At 36.3% G+C, this 21,242-nt stretch overlaps 1 protein-coding gene across 1 annotated transcript; it reads right to left on the reverse strand.

Moving 5' to 3' along the window:
• Window positions 1-1,286: 1,286 nt before the first annotated feature.
• Window positions 1,287-21,152, reverse strand: LOC110440561 (DNA repair endonuclease XPF-like). The gene is made up of 22 exons (XM_021483706.1): window positions 21,025-21,152; window positions 20,358-20,454; window positions 19,124-19,206; window positions 17,978-18,100; window positions 16,692-16,749; window positions 16,403-16,555; window positions 15,278-15,391; window positions 12,199-12,347; window positions 11,140-11,193; window positions 9,798-9,867; window positions 9,061-9,121; window positions 8,381-8,541; window positions 8,059-8,145; window positions 7,763-7,891; window positions 6,969-7,166; window positions 6,650-6,787; window positions 5,325-5,456; window positions 4,852-4,938; window positions 3,882-4,055; window positions 2,927-3,067; window positions 2,629-2,724; window positions 1,287-2,220 (listed from the first exon to the last, which is right to left on the reverse strand). The coding sequence occupies exons 1-22, from the start codon at window positions 21,096-21,098 to the stop codon at window positions 1,975-1,977; spliced, it is 2,625 nt and encodes an 874-aa protein (XP_021339381.1). The 5' UTR covers window positions 21,099-21,152; the 3' UTR covers window positions 1,287-1,974.
• Between the last annotated feature and the right edge of the window lie 90 nt (window positions 21,153-21,242).

The raw sequence follows: 21,242 nt of genomic DNA on the forward strand, positions 1-21,242 counted from the left end.
TAAATTCATAATATTGTACGTAAATAAGTAGACATTTTTAGCATTATAAACCAATGTTGAGGTTAAATCTCTTAATAGCCGAGATTCAAATGAAATTTTATTCTCTTTTACATTCAAAAATGTTACCATCAATGTTTTCTTACAAAATTTAACATGCATGTATTCATATTTATACAAATCACACAACATTACTGAAGTGAAAATCAAATACCAGTACAGGTCAGTGGCAATAAATACCATTCACAGCTCTTCCTCAGAAGAGTGAAACAGCCGTGGAGTTTTGAAAACAGTTTGGTTTCTCAAAATAATACTTAAATAATTGCTTGTAGGCGGTTAGAATTTAATCTATCAGAAGTGTATTAAAGAAGTTTTAATCAAGTCTGTCCTAATACTTTAGTGTTCATCTCACATAGGTCAGATTTCACAAACCCTGTCAAACCTTTTCCCTACACTAGATATAAATGGTTACATGAAGTTTAAACCCTGCAAATTTGCTCACAGAGAAAGCACCTAAATTTGACCTCAAAAAATAGTATACTAATTGTGTTTGTCACACTTTCCTGATTGTGTTGAACATATATAAATATATTTTTGTCATCCTTAAGGACTCTTGTCTCACTGCACTGTGGTTTTTCCTATATACAGTAACCTTCCCTTAACTTCCTTCCCTGTCTCACTGCACTGTGATTTTTCCTATATACAGTAACCTCCCCTTAACTTCCTTCCCTATCTCACTGCACTGTGGTTTTTCCTATATACAGAAACCTCCCCTTAATTCCTTCCCTGTCTCACTGCACTGTGGTTTTTCCTATATACAGTAACCTCCCCTTAACTTCCTTCCCTGTCTCACTGCACTGTGGTTTTTCCTATATATAGTAACCACCCCTTAACTTCCTTCCCTGTCTCACTGCACTGTGGTTTTTCCTATATACAGTAACCTTCCCTTAACTTCCTTCCCTGTCTCACTGCACTGTGATTTTTCCTTTATACAGTAACCTCCCCTTAACTTCCTTCCCTGTCTCACTGCACTGTGATTTTTCCTTTATACAGTAACCTCCCCTTACCTTCCTTCCCTGTCTCACTGCACTGTGGTTTTTCCTATATACAGTAACCTCCCCTTAACTTCCTTCCCTGTCTTACTGCACTGTGGTTTTTCCTATATATAGTAACCACCCCTTAACTTCCTTCCCTGTCTCACTGCACTGTGGTTTTTCCGATATACAGTAACCTCCCCTTAACTTCCTTCCCTGTCTCACTGCACTGTGGTTTTTCCTATATACAGTAACCTCCCCTTAACTTCCTTCCCTGTCTCATTGCACTGTGGTTTTCCTATATACAGTAACCTCCCCTTAACTTCTATTTGATGTAATTGTAGGACAGTTGTGCCAGGACACTGATAGTTAAATTGGTTAGAGAGCAGTTTAACAATTTGAGATCCAGGGTTTGAATCTTGGTCTAGCCCTAATGAATTTTTACATTCAGAACACTGTTGTTCATTGTATATTGTTTAATTCACCTTTAATATTTTTTACAAAAGTCCTGCAAGGTATTGTTTTTTATTAGAAATTATTTATCAAAGGTATAGCAATTCCAGAAAAATAGATTCTCATGTGTATTTACAGTGTTACACTTATTCTTAGTTGATTTAGAGTGAATTCCTGAGGTAAGATTGAGTGCAATACAACTGCAGTATTATACAATAATAAATAGATGTACATATAACAATAATGATAAACAGCTATACACGTCAACTAGTCTGAATCTCGGCTATTAATCGAAATATCAACCAAAATATCATTTATGTTAACCCTTTCACCCCTAGGTAACTTTAGTGGACTCTACCATGCATTTATTGGGATCAGTCCATTATGGTCTACAGTGGTGAAAGGGTTAAAGAGTGGATGGATTCTAGTTCTGTATATTAAATGGCCACGTGTGAAAATTCCCTGAAACTACAACAATAATTTGATCAGATCATTTTTTCCGCTTGAATCCTCGTCTGAAATCTGTTTTAGATGGTTTATTCAGTTTCTCAGATACTTCTCCTTTCTTGTGCTCAGAGTGGAGAAACTTATGAAGAGTTTTTGCATTAGATGAATTTCCTAATATTTCTGTCAATTTCTCTTCTGACAGGGTAGGTAACTCTGCAAGATTGTGAACTTTTTTCATGATGAGACGATAGTTCTTCACATTAACACCAGGCATTCTCAGCAGAAAATCCTGCAATAAGGGAAAAGATTGTTACAATAACTAAAATGATACCCCCCATAATATGGTAAATCACTTCGTCAGAACAAATTAGGATATTTTGTATGGAAACACTTGATAATATTATGCACCACTTTGCACTAAACTTTATCCTGGTAATTTACGTTTAAATAGTCAAGTTTAAAACAGGCAAAAAGATCAATGTTTGGTCCCAAAGGCACCTTCATGCTAAATAGAACACTGACAGGTCAGCAAGGGCCGCGCCACGTGCCTGGCTGTATAACCCTCCTCCTGAACCATATTCTTTGATTAGGCACCAAGCTGATAGCCAATGACATTTCAGATGTGACCGGAGGTACATATTTCTTTTTACAGACCACTCCTTGTTAATACATCAACCAATGAGGTTTCCTATCTTACCTGAGGGCCGTGGCTGTATTGATCAGACCACTCCTCTCCGTCCTCTGTAGACCCAATAGCCATTGCAGTGACTGCATCTGGTTGAGGACGTCCCATCTATACAGAAATATTTTATGTGACATACATTTCAGATATTTCACAAAGTTAATATGTATAGTTTATACAGTATTTTATTCAAAATAAATTTTATAATAGACAATACACACTTTTTGCTAAAAAAATCTCTAATTTAAAGAAGAATGTTGCTGATCAGCATGATAAATGCCTGGTAAGACAGGAATATATCAATACTCTGTACCTTGAGTTCCTGAAAGATTTCGGCTGTGGCGTACGGACTCCGACACCATAGGATACGGAGCTTGGAGAAATGTAACGTCAGTAAGGCCAGACGGGAGATAGTGTCATGTATTGAAACATCATTTGAAATCTGGTACTTTCCCTGTAAAAGACATGTTTCAATTTTCTAAAACATTTGTAACAAGCATGAATTATATTTTATAATGTATTAAAAGTTTTGTTTTAAAACCTCTTTTACAGATAAGAAAAGGACTGCTTTCAATTTTTTAAATCAATTTTTTACGGCAGACCTCTTACTTGCAAAAATCACTAACTTTTATTTGAATTGATTTCTTAGTCGATTCTGACTTTAATACAAAAGCGTAATCTGTCTAAACCAGCTATGACTGGTACCAAAATATTTAACTTGTTAATACACAGTCTGTTTTATACAGTGTCAATGATGTGTGGTATCAAGGCTATGAATATATATGTACATAAGTTAATATACTTTGGAATGTAATGTTGATGTAAGAACAGAAAATAAAGAAAATATTCAATTCTACTGTTTAATGATTTACAATAATTAACATTATAAGTCAACCAATCATGTATTTAAAGTCAGGAAAAAAACTTTTGGTAAGGGATATTCACTTTTAACAACACTTCATAAAATTCAATCCTAATTTTTTTTTATAGTAATTAAAATAAACAATTATCTTTCCCCACATTATTGTTGAAGTCCTATACCCTGTGGAATAACTCCTAACCCTAAAACATGTATGAACAAACTTTCAATCCAGTGTTACTTTAAAATGAAAATGTTTAATCAGGAGTTCTTAACAAACATCTGTTTTTTAATGTAAAAGAGTAAAATATTGAAACTGTGATATCAGAAAACTGTCTATTCCAAACAAAGCCATTCATCCCTGTAGTGTTTGGTTTAGACAGGTTTCTGTGTAAGTGAGTATTCTTACCTGGAGAGAGAAGGATTTGTTGGGATCAAACTCAATCAGTAGGACGGGTCTCTTGTAGTGTCGGGACATTGATACACATTGGTTGAACAGTCGTCCAGAACTGAGCGATCCAATCAGATCGCTGACACTCTTTCGCTCCACACAGATATCTGGTGTAAGAATATAGTCACCAACCTAAAACCACAAGTCAAGTCAAGGTCAATCTGAAGGGCTTTTAGGTATTTCAGTTTCTATAAGTTGCCATTTGTCATTGACTTTCTGTAAAAAGAAGATCTTTTACTGTGAATGGTCATTCTGCCTAAGTAACCAGTTTATCACATACTGTTTGTTGATACATCAACCAATCAACAACGATTTACCGAATGAGCTGAAGAAAATTCTCTCTAGCCAAGTCGGTAGGAACCGGCTAGTATTTTACCAGGGTGACATACTCCCTCTCCAAGAAAGAACTCGTCCCAAGTTTTCAGGGGTCATAGCGATTCCTTTGCAAGTATCGAGTATTTTTGTCATATCAACCGGGTCCCTACGCGGGCGCCAATGTAACGGAGGTCATTATTTTTTCAATGCCTCCACTAGGAGTCGAATCCAGGACCTCTGGCTTACTAGTCTTACGTTCTATGGAATGAGCTGAAGAGAAATTCTCTCTTGCTGAGTCAGTAGGAAGCAGCTTGCATTTTACCAGGGTGACACATATGTATTCTTTAATAATCTATATCAAGACTATTGTAAAACAGAAAATGTCTGACCCTTTCATATTTTTAACATAAAACAAGAAGGTGAATAATATCACATACTTTGCAATACCATTAAGTACATGTGTAAATAACAGCTGGAGGGCAAACCTTTATGGGGTAAGAATATAACAATCCACAGTACTACTTACCTCAATACCATTAAGTACATGTGTAAATAACAGCTGGAGGGCAAACCTTTATGGGGTAAGAATATAACAATCCACAGTACTACTTACCTCAATTGTTACAGGTTCAATGTCGATACCTCGTCTGTGAATCAGCGACGGCAGCTCACTACGGAATTCTCTCATGTCCACAATTACCTGTCAAGATAGTTCAATACTGTGACACCTGTCTAAACTGAACACTAGAACTAATGAGTCTGTTCAGAATACTCAGGTTTAGGGTTATACATGATCAATCTAGACTTAAAAACCTTTGTATAGCGCATAGTATCATTAGACATGGCACTCCTGTTTCCAGGAAAATAGGTTTAAACACAAGCATTTCTAGATGAGGAAGACGTAATATAAGAATAGCCATAATATCTTCAGTCACCATATTTTCTGTAAAACTTTTATATATTTTTAGCTTGAGTGACGGTCCTCATCAAACGCAATTCTGCCAATAACACAGGCTGTTTTGGATCGTCTTTACACTAGTTTTAACTTTAATCAGTTTGTTAGTTGCACACAATGAATCAACTAACCTTCTGTTGTACATTTGATGGCACAGATCCACCCTTCCGAGTGTTGACAGTGGCATTAGCAGGAGTTATGTCCCTTGATAGGTTTGGATCATCCTCCAATTTCCCATCCTGCTCTTCTGGTATAACCATGGTCTGGAAACAAATATCATGTTATATTCAGATTGTTATATTAACCACTTCAACAAGAATGAAATGACTTCACCATCATACCCGCCAAGTGACCCATTTCGTCGGGTTACACCTGGGATTTTAGCCCTTCACTTGCTTTTATAACTTCACACGATTTTGACCCTGATTTCGTCAATTCCACCCGTTTTCACCAGGAATCTGTGCGTATATTAGAAGTTACCCAAGTCACTCGGAATTCTCTTGATTTTTTCATCCTTCTTCATAAGAAAAACGATCTATTTCCTGTTTCTATTTCTCACCAACAGGTAAGTTGTGAGTTGTTTATATACGTACTAGAACTGTTTTTACAAATGTTTATATAAAGACCGTTGTTTACTGAACTTTAAACCTAAAAATGCCTGTGAAAACACAGTATCATATATATTATTATGAATTAATTTTATAAGTTGTGTTTTATTTTTCAGCTTTGAATTTGGTATTGTGGATGAGGATCAGCTAGGTCTGCTGGAAGAACAGTACAATAAATGTAGAATGTAACTTTTACATCATTAAAATATTTAAGTTCTAATCTAATATCTATTTTTCTTATATTTGCTGCGAAAAAAACCATCGCGAGCTATGACCAGATTGTTCCAGTAGTTTGACAGTGTGTTAGGGACAGATGTGTCTTTTCTATTCAAAATCATTCTAGTAATTCAGCTGTTTTGCTTTTTCAGTCCTGCATAGCTAAGAATGATGGCAAAGGGTTGGTGAGGCTTGACTGGTCATTTCGGTCATCTAACATAACAGAAAATGCTCAAAACTCTACAGATAACTGAAACTAGAGTTTTGTTTATTATCCAACAATATGGACAGCTAGGCTTGGAGACCATTGGGGTGACTAAACAATGTAGACTAGCACAAGCTCCAACATTATGTTCACTAGATTTGGATACTAATATAAGTTCTAATAGGATGTTAAAATGCATTGGGTCAACTGCCTGAATATGTGGGTTTCCTGCAGTTACTGCAGTTTCCCCATATTAAAATCACATGCATGCTTTCACCTGAAAAATATGGAATGATTAATAAAATTGATAGAATTTGTTTCATGAATGTTGTAGCATATATCAAATTTATTATAAAAGGTCTGATTCTAATAGTCACTAGGACATTATCTCTGACTTTATGACCCACTAGGTTTTGGAAGTACTCACTGCTTTTTCCCTGATGAGGAATTCAAAAGCCTCCTTTTCCTTCCTCAGTGTGGTGAGGTAGCGCTGCTCCTCCACAGACCCTGTATACATCAGAAAGTACACACGGAGAGGAACTCCTGGCTGGCTCGCCCGGAACACCTGTTCAGTGAAGATGCCAGAATAAAATATGATCAATCTATTGCACAGAAAAATTTCCACAATATACATCTCAATACACCAGTCTAAAGTGATTCACTTGAACGGTTTCTCAAAGATGGTGGCAATTTAACTATAACATCAGAACAGTTTGTCAAAACAGGATTAACAGTGAGCTCCATACCTCAAGCTCTCGTACAAACTGCATGTCTGCATCATAGAGTATAACATATCTGGGCTGGATCTCCTGTAAGGTGCGTGTTAGTCCTTTATGGTCAGAGCCGCCATGGAGGGGGTGGATCACTGTCACTGGCTCCTTAATTAACCCGTAGTACGCATCCTTGGAAGTACAGGAAGGGCCGGGAGGCATGCTGTCAGCATCCTGATGGAACGTAAAACAAGTTAACCTCATTTTTGAAAAGCGTTCACTTCTCTACATACTGGAGAAAATCTATTAAATCTGCATTATTTTCACAGAGATAATATTTTTTGTTATTTTTTACAGTTAGATGAATCATCAAATTCAACACTACAGTGAACATTTCCAGCCAAGTTAACACAACATAGCCCCAACAATCTTAAAGCCGCTTATTCAACATGGTGTGATTTAATATACATATGTACTTCTTTATATAGTCCATCCCATTTAACTTGTCTAATTTTTGACATAGTGAATGAAATTTTTACAATTTTTTAAGTTTCTGACTACATTTATATGCACAAGATAGAAAGTAAAGGAACAAATCTGACAAGATGGACAATGTGTGCTTGATTTCAGTATTTGATACTCTACTATGTAAGGCTGCATATTGGGACAAGTTGATAGTGGGACAACTGGATTAGCGGTTGCTGGATTGACGGGTTTAGATAGTGAAACAACTGAAAATTAGCAGCTATATACATTAATGAGGTTCGACTGCAGCTAAATATTGATTGTAAAGAAGTGAAACCTCAAACAAACACTAAGCTGTGTTTTACCAGGTCTACATCCATGTCCTCCTTCTGTAACATTTGTGTCAGTGTGAGGGCAGCATCATTTGTGCTAGGCTTGGCCTTTTCCTGCTTCTTCCCTTGTGCTTTGGCAAATCGATCAAACTTGGCTTTCTTCTACAATCATACAAAATCAAGTTACCTGGTGAATAAAACTCACAATTCAATATAACTACACAATAACATTATGAGATATAGTCTGAAATATAGGGTTTTGGATGACAACTGAAATTATTTCAAATAATGCCAATATTCTATATGAGCTTGACAAATTTGACACTCACTGATGTATCCTCCAACTGCTGACCTCTGATAGCTACCGACTTATTGAACAAACGTATCACCATGCTCTGTCCTCCCTCACAGAGATACTGAAAGAGAAAATATACAGTCAGCTTATATTTTCCCCTCACGGAGATAATGAAGGAGCTAATATATACTTAAACATGTTTACCTCTTTAAACTGACCTCTATAACATATGCATGACTACACATGTACTCTCCTACAGTGCTTGCCTACAATTTTTTTAATTAAAAAATTGAAAATTTCACATTCCACTGTCTGTATTTTGTACTGATTGATTATAAAAGCTGACTACCTCTCACCTCTCTGAGCTGACTACAGGTGCGGTCATCCTCAGCTGCAATGAGAACTCGGCCAGGGTCCTGGTCAGCCCCAAGTTGGCTGTTATCCTCACGAATCTCCTTCAGAATATCGGACAGCACCTTCCACTTAGGACAGAGCTCAAAGACAGGCTCCGTCTCAGCTGTAAAGGACATATTGAAGGGGAAAACTACATTGGACTGTTCCAAGACAAGTCATACCGATCATGGATGTTGGATTTTCTGACTCATCTGTTCATTATTTAAAATTTCATATTCTGTAAATCACTTCCATTTCACGACCTAGGCAAAATTTTCCTGCTCATTTGTGAGGTAAATAATTATTAAGAAATATCAACCAGACAATATATACATGCTGTCCTATCTTTCACATTTCAAATACACTGATTAAAGAATACTCATGTGAGAATTTTTTTCATGAAATTTAAGATATTAATTTTGCAGACATTAAATAAAATATTTAAGTGACTCAAACAAATCAAATTTTCCCCAAAGAGTTGCCCTCAAATAAACAACTTTTACAATGTTTCAAAAGACTAAAAGGAGGTCTGATTAATTTTTATTACTGGAAAGCACAATCTGTGTCAATCTGCACACCAAGGTCCAAACACTCAAATGATCTAACCATCACGTCATCTAACCCTGGTTCGCTGTTAATTTACCTTTTGTTTCTTCACCCTTTTGTTTTTTCTCTGTTTGGCCATAAATCCTCTCACGAGCATGCTGTTGATATTAAAAAAATATCTACAGTATTACTGGTTAAAGATAAATCAAACAAAACCTCAAAAAAAAGATAGAACTTGTCAAAAGTTGAACTGTCCAGTTACCCTCGACCTACCCACCCCCCAACCCCAGGTCAAGAGTCAAATACCCTCAACCTACCCACCCCCAACCCTAGCTCAAGAGTCAAATACCCTCAACCTACCCACCCCCAACCCTGGCTCAAGAGTCAAATACCCTCAACCTACTCATCCCTCAACCCCATCTCAAGAGTCAAATACCCTCACCCTACCCACCCCCTACCCCAGCACAAGAGTCGAATACCCTCAACCTACCCAACCCAACCCCAGCACAAGACAGATATATATTTACTTTACTATCTCATATTCAGATCCAGTACACCTCAAATTTATATTTGGATCAGCCAATGTCCCTCCTTACTCAAATTTACAAGTCAAATATCCCAACTAACTCTGACTAGCTCTCATGAGTCCCTCCTAAATTTAACATGGACGAGTAAATATCCCTCCTAAATAAAATCTTGGGGAGTGGAATATCTGTTCTCACATAAGATTCCTCATAATAGGCAAGACTTGTAGCAGATTGAAGTTCAGAACAAGCAGAAATTTTAATCAAAATAATCAATGTAACTTTATTTTCAAAGTCCCAGAAAACTCACCGCAAAAAGACTGTCCGCAGCCTCCAGAAACAGCCAGCCAGTATTCTGTCCAAATGTCTTTTCACTGCTTCTGTTGATGGAACAAAGACATCACATTTAAATTTCTGGATCTTACAGAAATAACTCTAAATATTATATTGTAAATGCTTTTGCTATTTTATCAATAAATGGGTATGTAAATAAAGGACTATGTATGGTTTGGCCCTTTTTTGGCCCCAAAATCCATCAAAATTAAAAATCTGCGATAGAACTTTCAAACAATTTTTTCTTTAATTTTGAATACTTCCCCAGTACTATTATGTAAACATTTATTTGTGTTTTCAATTTTGACTGCCATGGTACCAGGACCAGGTCATATTTGCATAAATTATTGAAATTCGATTTTTCAGTCAATTTTGACAGGTTTTCACCTAGTTTTTCTCTTAGCTACCATAGAGCGCACTCTTGAACAAACTTTATATTTCTGCTAAAGATGTATTACAGGTGCCTACACATTATGCTTTGATATTAAATTTGTTCAAGCATGCACTCTATAGTTTCTAGGAGAAAAACTATGCAAAATATCACAATATTAACTGAATATTCAATTTTTTCTAATTTATGCAAATTTGAACTTGTTTCCATGGCAACAATAATTAGAAATATAAATAAATATTTTCATAATAGTATTTGGGAAGTATTCGAAATTAAAGAAACAGTCATTTCAAAGTGCATTCAAAGGTTTTGAATTTTGATGCATTTGGGGGCCAAAACAGGCCCAAACCATATACATATAGTCCTTTCAATACTGTACCTTTTACTATATTCTTGTGTACATTTAAAATTAAAAACAAATGGATACTTAATTTTAGTCAAATCACCATCAACATCAATTAAAAAGATATTTTACAAGTTCAAAAAATATGGAATCTTTCGGAAAAGGAGATCAGTAATATATTAATGTAGAACTTCTTTGAAAGGGAGATCAGTTTCTAAATTCGGAAGAAATTTGGAAGAGATGTATGCTGTGTTTGTATACCAAGACCAAGCTTTTGTAGAAGTAAACCGGGGTTTCAATCCACACCTAATGGCACACCATCAATCAAAAAATAATTTGCACTACTGAGTTTTGTGATGAGTTTTATACCTGACCGAATTCAACATGCTGTAAAATGTTACACAGTATTTGCACTACTGAGTTTTGTGATGAGTTTTATACCTGACTGAATTCACCATGCTGTAAAATATTACACAGTATTTGCACTACTGAGTTTTGTGATGAGTTTTATACCTGACCGAATTCACCATGCTGTAAAATGTTACACAGTATTTGCACTACTGAGTTTTGTAATGAGTTTTATACCTGACCGAATTCACCATGCTGTAAAATGTTACACAGTCGTACTGGGTCAAATGCCTGTAACAAATAAACAAATTTTCCAATAATATGTAAATTTTGAATTATTTTCCAACAAACTATCGCTCTATGCTGTTATTAGAACTCTAAATTATCAAGTGTGTTGACCTATGTAACTGTTTGTTTCAAATAGAAAAAACTTTCAATTTCAAAGTAATAGAATTACCCCAATTCCCCTATACACATCAGTGTTTTGATGAAGCATATATATGTCTAAAATAAATTCCTTTGGTAACAAAACAAGAAGTGAATACCAAAGCCTAAGGAACAAGAACAAAAAGGTCTTGAATTAAAGGTAAAAGTTTTATTTTAACCTCAAGTCATTCGGCAACACTATATTTTATCATTTGTCTGTATTTTACTTCAGGTTCAACCATGCTTGTTTGATGAAGTTACATGATGTTATGAAGAGGATAACCTGGAGAGTAACACCTGATAGATCACCTTGAGAAGAAACTCACAAGATTGAATACAAATCATATTCCCCAAAATCTCATCCTCGGTATCCAGGTGTTACGTTCACTTCGCTCTCTGCACCCTGGAATATGTAATAGCAAAATTACAGACAAGCGACTAGCTACTTGACTGGTTTAGGTAAAAATAACTGACCAAACGCTATGTCTGATACCTGTCCTTTGAAGATTACAAAGGAGCGACACCCGACTTCAAAGCCTGTCAATTTTACTGTTAGATTCTTTTGATGTACATCACAGGATCAAACTAGTCTTCTCGTCTCATCCACAAGGTGGCATACACTGAGCTTTCAATTTTGCTACGACATAGTACAGGGGTGAAGAGAGCAAAAGTGAGTGTAAACCCTTGAGTATTGAGGATGCCCAACATCCATACAGTAAAGAAAGCAACTTTTCTCTGTAGGCATGATTTTACTTCTCAAAACACATAGCAGTTACAGGATAAATTTAACTATAATCCCTGGTCTTTGTTTGAAGTCCAGTACATGTAATACTCAGGTTCACAGGACTAGGCCCCAGACAATAACATTACCTGAGAATGAGGCGAAGAGTTTTTAGATCTGACACAAGTTGTCTGGTTTTGGGTCCAACCTGATGCCATATGGGATCAAGCTGCATTCGGATGATCGTATCAAAGGCCCTGCCTATAGAATTCTCCACGGTGATCTCATCAGCATCAATCTGTAACACACAGTAGGAAGAGGTCAGCTGGTACTTTACGAGTTGACCCTCGATATAACATCACAGGCAAGTCAGATAAAACTAAAACAAGAGGCCCAGAAGGTCTGGAAAGTTACTTTTGAGTATGGCAAAATGTACAGAGAATCATACACACAAATCTTTACATATTTACTAAATATTACTTCATTATCCATAACAGTCAAGTTTTGTACATATCTATGATAACAACAGAGTTTCTGTTAATACAGCTGTGGTACAATGGAGTATAGTGTCAGTGAACTGTTTACAGATACTGTGTTTGTTATCAGCAGTATAGTAAGCTTACAGCTGTGGTACAATGGAGTATAGTGTCAGTGAACTGTTTACAGATACTGTGTATGTTATCAGCAGTATAGTAAGCTTACAGCTGTGGTACAATGGAGTATAGTGTCAGTGAACTGTTTACAGATACTGTGTATGTTATCAGCAGTATAGTAAGCTTACAGCTGTGGTACAATGGAGTATAGTGTCAGTGAACTGTTTACAGATACTGTGTATGTTATCAGCAGTATAGTAAGCTTACAGCTGTGGTACAATGGAGTATAGTGTCAGTGAACTGTTTACAGATACTGTGTATGTTATCAGCAGTATACTTACAGCTGTGGTACAATGGAGTATAGTGTCAGTGAACTGTTAACAGATACTGTCTATGTTATCAGCAGTATACTTACAGCTGTGGTACAATGGAGTATAGTGTCAGTGAACTGTTTACAGATACTGTGTATGTTATCAGCAGTATACTTACAGCTGTGGTACAATGGAGTATAGTGTCAGTGAACTGTTAACAGATACTGTCTATGTTATCAGCAGTATACTTACAGCTGTGGTACAATGGAGTATAGTGTCAGTGAACTGTTTACAGATACTGTGTATGTTATCAGCAGTATACTTACAGCTGTGGTACAATGGAGTATAGTGTCAGTGAACTGTTAACAGATACTGTCTATGTTATCAGCAGTATACTTACAGCTGTGGTACAATGGAGTATAGTGTCAGTGAACTGTTTACAGATACTGTGTATGTTATCAGCAGTATACTTACAGCTGTGGTACAATGGAGTATAGTGTCAGTGAACTGTTTACAGATACTGTGTATGTTATCAGCAGTATACTTACAGCTGTGGTACAATGGAGTATAGTGTCAGTGAACTGTTTACAGATACTGTGTATGTTATCAGCAGTATACTTACAGCTGTGGTACAATGGAGTATAGTGTCAGTGAACTGTTAACAGATACTGTCTATGTTATCAGCAGTATACTTACAGCTGTGGTACAATGGAGTATAGTGTCAGTGAACTGTTTACAGATACTGTGTATGTTATCAGCAGTATACTTACAGCTGTGGTACAATGGAGTATAGTGTCAGTGAACTGTTTACAGATACTGTGTATGTTATCAGCAGTATACTTACAGCTGTGGTACAATGGAGTATAGTGTCAGTGAACTGTTTACAGATACTGTGTATGTTATCAGCAGTATACTTACAGCTGTGGTACAATGGAGTATAGTGTCAGTGAACTGTTTACAGATACTGTGTATGTTATCAGCAGTATACTTACAGCTGTGGTACAATGGAGTATAGTGTCAGTGAACTGTTTACAGATACTGTGTATGTTATCAGCAGTATACTTACAGCTGTGGTACAATGGAGTATAGTGTCAGTGAACTGTTTACAGATACTGTGTATGTTATCAGCAGTATACTTACAGCTGTGGTACAATGGAGTATAGTGTCAGTGAACTGTTTACAGATACTGTGTATGTTATCAGCAGTATACTTACAGCTGTGGTACAATGGAGTATAGTGTCAGTGAACTGTTTACAGATACTGTGTATGTTATCAGCAGTATACTTACAGCTGTGGTACAATGGAGTATAGTGTCAGTGAACTGTTTACAGATACTGTGTATGTTATCAGCAGTATACTTACAGCTGTGGTACAATGGAGTATAGTGTCAGTGAACTGTTTACAGATACTGTGTATGTTATCAGCAGTATACTTACAGCTGTGGTACAATGGAGTATAGTGTCAGTGAACTGTTTACAGATACTGTGTATGTTATCAGCAGTATACTTACAGCTGTGGTACAATGGAGTATAGTGTCAGTGAACTGTTAACAGATACTGTGTATGTTATCAGCAGTATACTTACAGCTGTGGTACAATGGAGTATAGTGTCAGTGAACTGTTTACAGATACTGTGTATGTTATCAGCAGTATACTTACAGCTGTGGTACAATGGAGTATAGTGTCAGTGAACTGTTTACAGATACTGTGTATGTTATCAGCAGTATACTTACAGCTGTGGTACAATGGAGTATAGTGTCAGTGAACTGTTAACAGATACTGTCTATGTTATCAGCAGTATACTTACAGCTGTGGTACAATGGAGTATAGTGTCAGTGAACTGTTTACAGATACTGTGTATGTTATCAGCAGTATACTTACAGCTGTGGTACAATGGAGTATAGTGTCAGTGAACTGTTTACAGATACTGTCTATGTTATCAGCAGTATACTTACAGCTGTGGTACAATGGAGTATAGTGTCAGTGAACTGTTTACAGATACTGTGTATGTTATCAGCAGTATACTTACAGCTGTGGTACAATGGAGTATAGTGTCAGTGAACTGTTTACAGATACTGTGTATGTTATCAGCAGTATACTTACAGCTGTGGTACAATGGAGTATAGTGTCAGTGAACTGTTTACAGATACTGTGTATGTTATCAGCAGTATACTTACAGCTGTGGTACAATGGAGTATAGTGTCAGTGAACTGTTTACAGATACTGTCTATGTTATCAGCAGTATACTTACAGCTGTGGTACAATGGAGTATAGTGTCAGTGAACTGTTAACAGATACTGTCTATGTTATCAGCAGTATACTTACAGCTGTGGTACATCTCTTAAGCTCCTGAATACAGGCATTAATAAGATCCAGCAAAGCTGTCTGACAAGCCAGCATTGCAGATGTCACTTGGACATGGATTTCTACAACATCCACCTGTAACAGGTCAAAACTGTCATACTTAGCTACAGACACCATACAAGTAACATTTACATCATAGTCACACACCTGTAGGTATTTAAACATAGTTCATACAATATAAACTGGAACAAACCAATGCCATCGCAGTTTTATTGTCCCCAGTATAAAAGATTATTACAAATTAATAATTATTAATAACTCAGGACATTGAACCCAACCTACTTGTGCTATATGTATCAAGAGAGCTGCCTATGTGAGTAGTGTAAGATGTCAGGTTTTATGTAGTCATGCAAATAAAATTACAAAAGGAGAGAAGCAGCTCCTGAATACAGGTTTCCATAACTGTATTAGTACCCTGTGCATTTTGTCATGCAAATACTATAGCAGTAAGGAAATAAATTTGAAAAAAAAAGAAGACATTATTGTCCTACTTATCATTTGAAAACGAGTAGAGATTTGTAACACAGTGCTGAATTCCTCGAAAACTATATTTAACTTAATCTGGAGGCTTTGCTTGTAGATACTGGTGCACCCCACATTTGTTTATAAAACAATATTGAAGAGAGGTTGTGTTGACCCTAATTCTGTAGGCAAACTAATGGTTAACCATGATGTACAAGCATACAAAGTATTTGGGTGAGGTATAAATTGAAAACCTGTATTTCAGCATTTGAGGTAAAGGTCAAAGGTTGTACCAAGTGTGATGTCCAGGTAAGAAACCGTTGCCAAGATGTGCTCCACAAACCTACATATCATATCGGTAATCAAAGGTCAATAGAGGTCATGATGACCTTATTATGGAATGAGAAACAACCCCTTTTCATGACTTAGTTATATACCAAATATGATGTCAAAAGATAAACAACAGTCAATATGTGCTTCAAAACCTGGGACAGACCGCGAACACAAACATCATAAGACAAATACTATATATTTCTCACTTTGTTCAAGGCAGGGGCTAGATATTCAGTATTCATTGGGATACACAAATTGCTTATTCAAACTTCCACATATCTAGACTAATACCTTGTGTTTTTCCAGGGAGGTTACCACACTGGCATGGAACCGTGGCCACAGGAACAGTTTGCGGACAAACAGATTCTTCATGGTCCTTTCCACATGAGCAAATCCCACAGTGAATGCACAAGCATTGTCTGTGAAAGCTTTGATGAAGCCTTTCTGTAAAATCACAAAACACAAAGCTGATCAACACAACTTTTACCACAGATTAACCCAAGCTTTTTCTGTGTTTTGGGAATTCTTTTAAACTTTACACAATAGATTGTGTATACATGTGAAATCATTAAATATTTACCTTGTTCTTTTGTCTAAACAGTCGTAAGATGAAAGCCTCCTGACCAGATTCATTGATTCTGTAAAACATAAGAAAAACATCATGAATACTCTATAAAATTAAGTACCAGTAGGAAAGACTCAATAACATAAATACTCATGGCCGAAACAATTTGAGTTTTTCAATTTGAATTTTTTGTTGATGCAGTGAATACTGAAAACCTACCTGGTAAACAGTTTTTGTCGAAAACATTTTCATTCTCTGGTTTCAAAAATGAATTTTCCTAGTATTGCTCAGCTTCCCTACTGAGGGATTTATGAATGTACCTCACCTGTGGACTTTATATATAGACAAGGATTTGTCCATGTAATGACAGGGTAATGTGCTCCAAACTGTGGGTCTTATTGACCAGAATTCTTATGTCACATCCAGTTGTCTTAGCTGTAAGTCTATAGATTAGACTTCCTAAGACATTTCCCAGCAGCTGTATCTGACCTTATTTACTAGAATTCCTGTGGCATATTCCAGCTGTCTTACATGTGGGTCTGACAAACCAGAATTTGTAAGAAATGTTCCTGTTACTGTGTCCTACCTGTGAGCCTAATAGACCAGGATTCCCTTGACATTTTCCTGTTTCTGTGTCCTACCTGCGAGCCTAATAGACCAGGTTTCCAGTGACATTTTCATGTTACTGTGTCCTAGCTGTGAGCCTTATAGACAAGGATTCCAGTGACATTTTCATGTTACTGTGTCCTACCTTTGAGCCTAATAGACCAGGTTTCCAGTTACATTTTCCCGTTTCTGTGTCCTGCCTGTGAGCCTTATAAACCAAGATTCCAGGGACATTTTCCTGTTAATGTGTCCTACCTGTGAACCTTATAGACCAAGATTCCAGTGACATTTTCCTGTTACTGTGTCCTACCTGTGAGCCTTATAGACCAGGATTCCCGTGACATTTTCCTGTTACTGTGTCCTACCTGTGAGCCTTATAAACCAAGATTCCAGTGACATTTTCCTGTTACTGTGTCCTACCTGTGAGCCTTATAGACCATGATTCCAGTGACATTTTCCCATTTCTGTGCCCTACCTGTGAGCCTAATAGACCAGGATTCCAGTGACATTTTCCTGTTACTGTGTCCTACCTATGAGCCTAATAGACCAGGATTCCAGTGACATTTTCCCGTTTCTGTGTCCTACCTGTGAGCCTAATAGACCAGGATTCCAGTTACATTTTCCCGTTTCTGTGTCCTACCTGTGAGCCTTATAAACCAAGATTCCAGGGACATTTTCCTGTTACTGTGTCCTACCTGTGAGCCTTATAGACCAGGATTCCAGTGACATGATCCAGCGGAACTCTGTCAGTTAGAAGGTCAACCACCAGGATCCGTGATGTAATGAATAACACGCCCCCTTGTAGGTAAACATTCTGTCTGTGGAGAATAGGATTTGAATTACACCTGCAGTTATGCATGCTTTTTAGGTCCACATTCGACATTAAAAAGTACAATATACACGATAATGTCCCAATTTTATTTGAATCATGTTTTCTTTTTTGGTAATGTTTTAATTATGCATCATAAAAAACAAAAGTGAGAACTGTTCAAAGTTGATTATGAAAAAACTTCACAATTGGTCAAATGGTCAAACAGCCTATATGGTTATTGGAACTACCAAATATTATAATGAACATACAACCAGTTCACTACTTAATGAATTATCATACCATGGTTTTTCCTGGGTATTTTGGGAATATTTTGTATAAGGAGAAAGAGAAAATGTTACGGCCAGACTGGGATTCGAACCCAGGACCCTCCGAACTCTAGACGGATGCTCTACTAATTGAGCTACCTGGATGCCAATGAACGACCCAGTTCATTTCCCCCACATTCCTCCCTCCTTTTTCTTAGTCTTCACCCCCGAAGACACAACTGTTTACAACCCAAGTTGTGGTATCCCCTTACTCAGCATACTCCCAATGCTTGAAACAAGGGTTGGCAAGCTTGCCAATTTTGTAAGAGGAGAAATCGAAAGAGAAAATGTAACGGCCAGACCGGGATTCGAACCCGAGACCCTCTGAACTCTAGACATATGCATACGCTCTACCAATTGAACTACCTGGTCGCCGATGATCGACCTAATCCAGTTCCACCAGTTTTCTATGTTCAGTGACATATAAATCAATTATCTCGTTTCTTTTCTCAAAGAATCTGTTCAAGAATGTTGTGTTTTCTAGAGACCTTCTTGCTATACAGCATCTTTTAAGACATTTACGATAAATCAAGCTGTGTTAAGATTTTTTTTCTGGGAAGAAATATTTATAAATATCATTGGGAATGAAAATCTGATCCAAATATTATATGTACAGGAAATGCGCTGAATGTTAAGCAGTAATATATTTAAGGAATGTCTTTATTTAATCAACTGTTCACTTTACATTAATTCATTAATTGTACCTTTCAGTTGCACTTATTTCATTGGTAATCACCCTGGGTAGTGGTTTTACATTGTCATTTTCTAGTTGTTCTAGGAAATATTCCTGAAAAGATAAATCAATACAACAAATATAAACGATAATAAAAAAAGAAATGTATACATCCTATCAATAAGCATCACTCAAACAAATATCATATGGAGAAACAAGAATTCCATGGGAATGGATGTGTCGCCTGCTCAGCGCTTTTAGTAAGGAAAGTGTTTTGGCTTGAGTTATCGCGTAAACAGATATGCCAAAACACGGAAAGGTGAACTTGACAGAAAAACCTGTAATATATGTTGAACATTATTGCTTCTTGCATTACCGTACAAAATTTGAAAGGAATTGATTAAAAAGTAAAAAAGTTCTTGCATTTACTATACAATGCCCTAATTTAGCAATAAAAGGGGCATAACTCCACCAAAAATGCACATAAACTTCTGAAATGTCCGACGTATATTGGTATGCAATATGTGTACCAAGTTTGGTTTAATCAACCCAACTTAAAGGGAACATAAGTTTTCGCACGGAAACCTTGTTTCGGATGCCGATGACAAAGTAATACCTATATCACGCCTCGCGATGCAGGCGACACAAAAAGAAGTCTTTATATAAACTCCATTAGGGTAAATCAATATCATGTCTATTTATAAAGACAGAATGACAATTCTAGTCACTCATTAGAAATATTTTAGTGTTTCTTGTTATTATCATGTTATGAAGTGAATGTCATAATTTTGATTAGAAGTTCAACTGTTTCATCAATTATAGATGGAATAGACTCATTAAATATATAATTTAACTAAAAGAAAAGTATATATATTGTAGGGCAAGAAAGTAATTGAAACTAGTGTAGAAAATACAATGTTGCAAATTTTTGGAGAGGTCCAATCTTTTATCCAGAAAATAATCGTCATATATATGTATTTGGCAGATTTTAATTGTACATAGGATTTCGGTCGCCGTCTCTAGCTTGGAGCTGGAGGGAATTTCCCTTTAGCTCAGTGGTAGAGTGTCCGACTAGAGATCGAGGGTTCGATCCCAGGGGAAGCACATTATTCTCTTTCCTGTTACATATATATATGTAGTCCTTTCATTTATATATTTTTTTTGTTATTTATCAGACTTAATAAAAACTTACAGAATACAGACAGCGTCACAGCCCTTAGTCATTCATCCTACCATTACTTTAAACTCTCCATCACTATACTTACCTCCTCTGTCGATGATGTGCCGATAACTAGTACCAAGTTTGACTCATCACTGTAAACTTTAAGGAAGTTCAAAAATATCCTGTCAACACCCAGACCCCTATGTAAGAAAAACAAAAACACAAGATGTTAATTGTGAAATCAATGCTTAAGCCCTGTTTTTTTATTGCAAAGCGAAAATGTATAGAGTTGATATAAATTACCATCATTCATATATCCGTATTCTAAAGCCTTAAGGTAGACGTACATTTGTACAAAATGTCACTGACATAAACAGGATTTTTCACTGTTTTCAGAATGGGGAAGGTGGCTTTAATTTGGAATTGGAAAAAATAATAAATGAATGGTCACTAGTGTCTCTGTAAACTGCAAACATGGATTTTTCTTCACTATACCAAAAATCTTTTTTTTTTAAGGTTCATTCTAAAATATTAAGCTCTCTCTCTCTCTCTATTTCAGTATCTGACATTTTTCTCCAACTTGTTGAAATTGGTCAATATCATAAAGAAAAGTTAACTAACGACAGCACTATTTTAGCACTGGTTCTAACATCGTCTTCATACAACTCTAGTATCTGATATATTTATTATCTGATACAGTGCTGATTATATGCCTAATTTGGCTAAAGACATATGATTGTTGTAGATCTTGGCTGTGATTTTACAATTACTTTGCAAGAACTGTCAGTCCATCCTCATGATATCCATCAAGGAATATCTGGTTTTCATATTCCAACAGACTCATTCTCCTCCAATGGGTTTAATAATATGCACGTCAGCATTTCATGGAGGCCGCCATTTTCATACTTTCTACAAAAATATAGTCGATAAATCTACATTTAAATTATCTATATAAAAGTAATTAAATTTATATTGTTTGTGATAAAAA

Source organism: Mizuhopecten yessoensis, unplaced genomic scaffold (genome assembly GCF_002113885.1).
Source record: "Mizuhopecten yessoensis strain PY_sf001 unplaced genomic scaffold, ASM211388v2 scaffold1775, whole genome shotgun sequence".
In the NCBI taxonomy this organism is placed as follows: domain Eukaryota; kingdom Metazoa; phylum Mollusca; class Bivalvia; order Pectinida; family Pectinidae; genus Mizuhopecten; species Mizuhopecten yessoensis.